Source organism: Triticum aestivum, chromosome 1B (genome assembly GCF_018294505.1).
Source record: "Triticum aestivum cultivar Chinese Spring chromosome 1B, IWGSC CS RefSeq v2.1, whole genome shotgun sequence".
NCBI classification, from domain to species: domain Eukaryota; kingdom Viridiplantae; phylum Streptophyta; class Magnoliopsida; order Poales; family Poaceae; genus Triticum; species Triticum aestivum.
In genome coordinates, this window is record NC_057795.1 from 483,325,049 (window position 1) to 483,329,153 (window position 4,105).

Here is a 4,105-nt window from a genome sequence, read left to right on the forward strand (position 1 = left end):
GCCCGAAAGATCAGCTCGGCTACATGGCAAACTCGCCGCGTCAAGGCGAAGGCCTCAACGGAGGAGAAGCTCAAGAAGCGTTTGGCCGCCGATTGGCCTAGTGGCGGAGTTGGGCGTGGAGGTCGTAGCGGCAAAGGAGGATGCCACCAGATGGGCACACCCACAGTATAGACGGCGCCGTGGCCGAAGCCTTACAAGCCTCCCAACTACCACGCCGCCAAGCAGCTCGGAACCTCCACCGGTACGGTGCCTTACATCGTTAATGTTAACGCGGTGCCGCTGTTCTTCGAGTATTCTTCGCCACAACTCATTCAGGCATGGACGACGGGTGGGGGGCAGATGGGTGCCCGCACGTTGTTCACTACAATGCCTAGCGGGGGAGCCGACGTACGACGACTCGGACAGGGAGTTGCTCGACATCATCCGTGACAGAGGCGAGGGAGGAGGGGGCTATGAGGACGAACAAGAAGAAGTGGGAGGAGGAGAGGGCGAAGCAAGGAGGTGCGGCGGCCAAGCTGACGAAGAGGTTCTAGGACATCTTGGCGAAGGAGCAGGCATGCGTGAAGCGGTCGGACATCAAGTAGGAGAAGAATGCGGAGAGGTTCAAACTGTTGATGGAGGCGGCGGGCAAGAAGCTCAAGCTCGAAGAGAGGATGACCATGACCGAAGACAGGAAGGCCGCGCTCGAGGAAAAGAGGGAGAAGAAGGCGGAGAGGTTCAAACTATTAATGGAGGCGACGGACGGGAAGCTCAAGCTCGAAGAGAGGAGGACCATGATCGAAGAGAGAAAGGCTACGCTCGAGGAAAAGAAGGTGATGATCGCCACCAATGTGGAGGAGGCCAAGATGTTGACCTTGAATGGGGACTCCTTGGATGCCGACGCAAGAATCATCGTGCAATCCGCCCGCTACCAGATGTTGCAGCGACAGAAAGATCAGTAGTTGGCGGCGGCGGACGACGTGGACGCAGCCGAGGCGTACACGGTTGTGGACGAGGAGGCGGAGGCTGCCTATACAGCGGCGGGACCCCCTTGATCAGGGAGCAGACGACAGGAATTGCCGGTCCAGCAGGGCAGAAATGCACAGACTGTCAAACTCGTGTTCTTTTGAATTCGGGTAAAAACTAAGCATACTTGCCTTTTTTTGTTGTGGTGATCGGACATGCGATCCGGCGCGTTGTGTGGATCAAAATACATTTAAATTTAAATTTATTGGCAGTTATTATTATTTTTAAAGGAGGAATACCCGCCTATTTGGCGGGTATATACAGGATAGCGTTGAATATACAGATGCGGGACAAAATTTACGGATTGCCCTTGGAGATGGCCTAACTCAAGGCTAACACTTACAAATCCTAGTTTCTACAAAATAGTTGGATAAATCCTTGACGCACAAAATGTATTCTTTGACGGTCGCACGTGATTAAATAAAGCTCTGATTTTTCTACATGGATCGTGTTAGCAGTTAAAAAAAACTGTCAATTCAAAAACAAAAAGCAAAATTATTTCTCCACTCCTACTACCGCGCGTCGTCCTCTTCAATGGCACGACGAGGCGATGCTCCGGCTGTCGGACGGCACGAAGGCCAGCGCGAGTAGGACGGCCATAAGCCCCACGGGGACCAGCAGCAGCAGCGACGGCGGCGGCGGGAGCGGCGGCAGGACCAGCGGCAGGAACACCAGCAGCGCGGTCAGGCAGAGGAACAGCACGGCCAGCTCCGCCGTGAAGTACCCCGCGGTCGCGGCTGACGCCCCCTGCCCTTGCGCCCCCACCCGTTTCCCCTGCGCGCCCCGCGTCCGCCCTCCTCCGCCGCCGGCCATCGAACCGCTCCTCTTCGCCCTGCTCTCCGTCGACATTCGATCGGCGTGGACTGTCCCAATTCCAAGCGGAGAGCAACGAGTATGTCCGCCACTGCTTGATTGTATCAGCAGCAGACAACTTGTACGTGGTACATATAAGGACTAACCAGAAGGGCTTGCTACTTGCTGCAACGGAATGTGATGAAAGATAGCTCTGAATTCGGGCGGCGCAATGGCCAAGGACAGATACTGGTGGCGTGGGCGTGGCTGCGCGAGTGCGGGGTCTATAGGATGCCCCGGATGCGCAACTGTACCCGTCGGCCAATTGGCCTGTGTTGGGGGGCAGACCCTGAAGATTTGGTGGCCCGGGTGCAGTGTATCGGGCGCTTTGGCACCTAGGGTCAGCTGGTCATCCTTTGATGGCTGCTTTTCCCACTGGTGATGCAAGCAGACGAGACAGCCTCACATGGCCTCCGATTCAGTCTTGTTAAGGTTATGCAGGTTCCTCCCCCCTGCGGAGAGAATCCCGCCCGTCCAACAATCTCGTCTCGTGGTCTCTTTTCTTATCGGGTGGGGTGCTAGCTAGATAGCTAGCTTACCTAATGGAGTATAATTATGCCCTGTTGACAGTCTCCAGTAAGGATGATTTGAAGTTCTTTAGTACTAGTAATTAGTTTCCGGTAATGGCCTCGATGTACTGGCTGGATTGATAGCCGGTCGTTGCAAGATCTCAGGCGAGATGTGCAGTATCTCTTCACCGATACTCCCTCCCGTTGGGCCTTGGCAGGGGCAAGACAAGATCAAGCTAACGATAGTCGGACCGGCCGGAAACCATGCATCGTGCATGCACCGGATATTTCTGCGCGATTAAACAAGGCGACCGTGCTGTACTCCCAGAATCGTATCAGCGTATCAGCATATGCTGGGTTCAGAGAGCAGCGGCTTTTCTTAGGATACATAGGCGCGCGCCGTGTTTGCATATCTCTATGGTAAAGCGAGCGAGCGCAAGTTGGCTGGGGCTGGATTTGGAGCATATTGGACGGGATTGCATACGAATTATGTAGATGGCTTCCTTGCTCCCTTGTGCGCGCGCTTGTGTTTTTATTTTATTTTTGAAATAAACATCACACTTTATTAATTGGATATAAGAGTTACATCGTCAATAAGGAAAGATAGAATGTTATCTATAGGCTCCTCACACCAATCCCTAGTCTTAGAAAATTTCGCTAGTCTAGCAAGTTCATGAGCAACCTTATTTGTTTTCGTATTACAATGTTCAAACCTAGTAACAGAAAAATCACATGTCATAAAATAGCAATCGTCGAACACTGCCGCTGCCGCACCCGTCGATTGTCCTCCATTTTTCATTGTGTCAATCACTTCCATATTATTAGAGTTGACAATAAGGCGATTGCAACTCGCCTTCCGTGCAAGGATTAAGCCAAACCTTAGAGCTAGTGTTTCTGTTGTTAATACATCAGCACACCAATCAATTCTCCAATTTCCGCCAACAATGAACATTCCTTTGTCATCTCCGAGGACAACCCCTGTCGTGCTCCTAAGCAGATCGTGATCAAAGGAAGCATCAACATTTAGTCACAAAACCCATAGGAGGTGAGGGAGTCCCGGATTAGGGGGTGTCCGGATAGCCGGACTACCATCATCGGCCGAACTATCATCGGCCGGATTATCATCATCGACCGGACTCCAAGACTATGAAGATGCAAGATTGAAGACTTCGTCCCGCGTCCGGATGGGACTTTCCTTGGCGTGGAAGGCAAGCTTGGCGATACAGATACGTAGATCTCCTACCATTGTAACCGACTCTATGTAACCTAGCCCTCTCCGGTGTCTATATAAACTGGATGGCTCTAGTCCGTAGAACAACAACAACAACAACCATTACAATCATACCATAGGCTAGCTTCTAGGGTTTAGCCTCCTTGATCTCGTGGTAGATCCACTCTTGTAAACATCTACAATATCAATATCAATCAAGTAGGACGTAGGGTTTTACCTCCATCAAGAGGGCCCGAACCTGGGTAAAACATCGTGTCCCTTGTCTCCTGTTACCATCCGCCTAGACGCACAGTTCGGGACCCCCTACCCGAGATCCGCCGGTTTTGACACCGACATTGGTGCTTTCATTGAGAGTTCCACTGTGCCGTCACTGATAGGAAGGATGCCTCCTCACGTCTTCAAGGACGGTATTTTCGCCAAAGGAGCCTTGGCCGCCGGCCAAACTATCCGGCTAGGTGGTTTTCCTATGACCGCCTGTCCAGCCACCGCTTTGACAATGACCTCTCAA

At 52.4% G+C, this 4,105-nt stretch overlaps 1 protein-coding gene across 1 annotated transcript; it reads right to left on the bottom strand.

Annotated features, from left to right (window-relative positions):
• Positions 1 to 1,357: 1,357 nt before the first annotated feature.
• On the bottom strand, positions 1,358 to 2,151 carry LOC123093033 (protein AUXIN-REGULATED GENE INVOLVED IN ORGAN SIZE). Its single transcript, XM_044514910.1, has one exon. It carries the CDS (start codon positions 1,852 to 1,854, stop codon positions 1,537 to 1,539), a length of 318 nt encoding a protein of 105 aa, XP_044370845.1. The 5' UTR covers positions 1,855 to 2,151; the 3' UTR covers positions 1,358 to 1,536.
• Between the last annotated feature and the right edge of the window lie 1,954 nt (positions 2,152 to 4,105).